General features: G+C 66.5%; 1 protein-coding gene across 3 annotated transcripts in view; it reads right to left on the bottom strand.

Moving 5' to 3' along the window:
• The window catches only part of TRIM62 (tripartite motif containing 62), a 33,056-nt gene that overhangs the window by 31,850 nt on the left and 374 nt on the right, over window positions 1-832 (bottom strand). For 2 of the 3 annotated variants that reach the window (XM_024765296.1, XM_024765298.1), the window contains exon 2: window positions 38-522. In XM_024765296.1, coding sequence (XP_024621064.1) covers window positions 38-445 — 408 coding nt within the window. In that variant the 5' untranslated portion in view covers window positions 446-522. Of the gene's footprint in view, window positions 1-37; window positions 563-832 lie in introns of all 3 variants that reach the window. The other variant, XM_024765297.1, reaches the window with a different exon arrangement.

Genomic DNA, 832 nt, shown 5'->3' with positions numbered 1-832 from the left:
GGCCCCGCCCCCGCCCCAGGCCCGCCAAGCGGCTCACCTGCAACTCCTCGAAGGCGTCATCGATGCCCGTGACTTGGTGCTGCTCATGCAGCGCGGGTTCATCGCAGAAAAAGCAGAGCAGCGCGCGGTCCGTGAGGCAGAAGAGCTTGACCTTGTCGTGTGCCTGGCAGGGTCGCGCGGCACGGCGTGCACTGAGGATGGCGTCCAGCGGGAAGGCGCTGTAGCGCTCCACGATGTTGGCCAGCTTCAGGCTGGGCGCGAGCGCGGGCTCGGCAAACGTGCGCCGGCACTCGGGGCAGTCGCGGGCGCCCTGAGCCTCCTGCCTCACCCAGTGCTCGGTGATGCAGCGGCGGCAGAAGTAGTGCTCGCAGCCCAGGCTCACCGGGTCCTGGTAGATGCTCAGACAGATAGAGCAGAGCAGCTCGTCCTTGAGGCTGCACGCCATGGCGCCGGGGACGGCGGAGAGGGTCCCCCGAGATGCAGGGGGCCGGCTGGAGAGCGCGACGCTGTCGGGGACAGCACCTAGGGATGGGTGCGGGGAGCAGGCCCGTTGAAGCAGGAGCTACAGGAGAAGGAATGGGTGCTGTCTGGGAGTGGGGTAACGCGAGTAAGAGGTGTGGGTTAGAGACTACCCGGGAAGCGAGCCCAGGAAGGTGGTCTCGAGGCAGAGGGTGACCTGGAGCGATGGGTGCTGGAGGGAGGGAGCCGTAGGTGTCTGAGGGAAGGTGCACCTAGCAAGAAGCTTCTAGGGAAAGGGGCAGTCAGAAGGGATGTGTGCTGGGATAAGGGGCTCTAGGAGGGGGGCGGAGGCCTTGGGGGTCTGTAATACCGG

This window comes from Neophocaena asiaeorientalis, unplaced genomic scaffold, assembly GCF_003031525.2.
Source record: "Neophocaena asiaeorientalis asiaeorientalis breed wild unplaced genomic scaffold, Neophocaena_asiaeorientalis_V1.1 scaffold409, whole genome shotgun sequence".
NCBI classification, from domain to species: Eukaryota; Metazoa; Chordata; class Mammalia; order Artiodactyla; family Phocoenidae; genus Neophocaena; species Neophocaena asiaeorientalis.
This window is presented reverse-complemented; position numbering and strand designations above follow the sequence as displayed.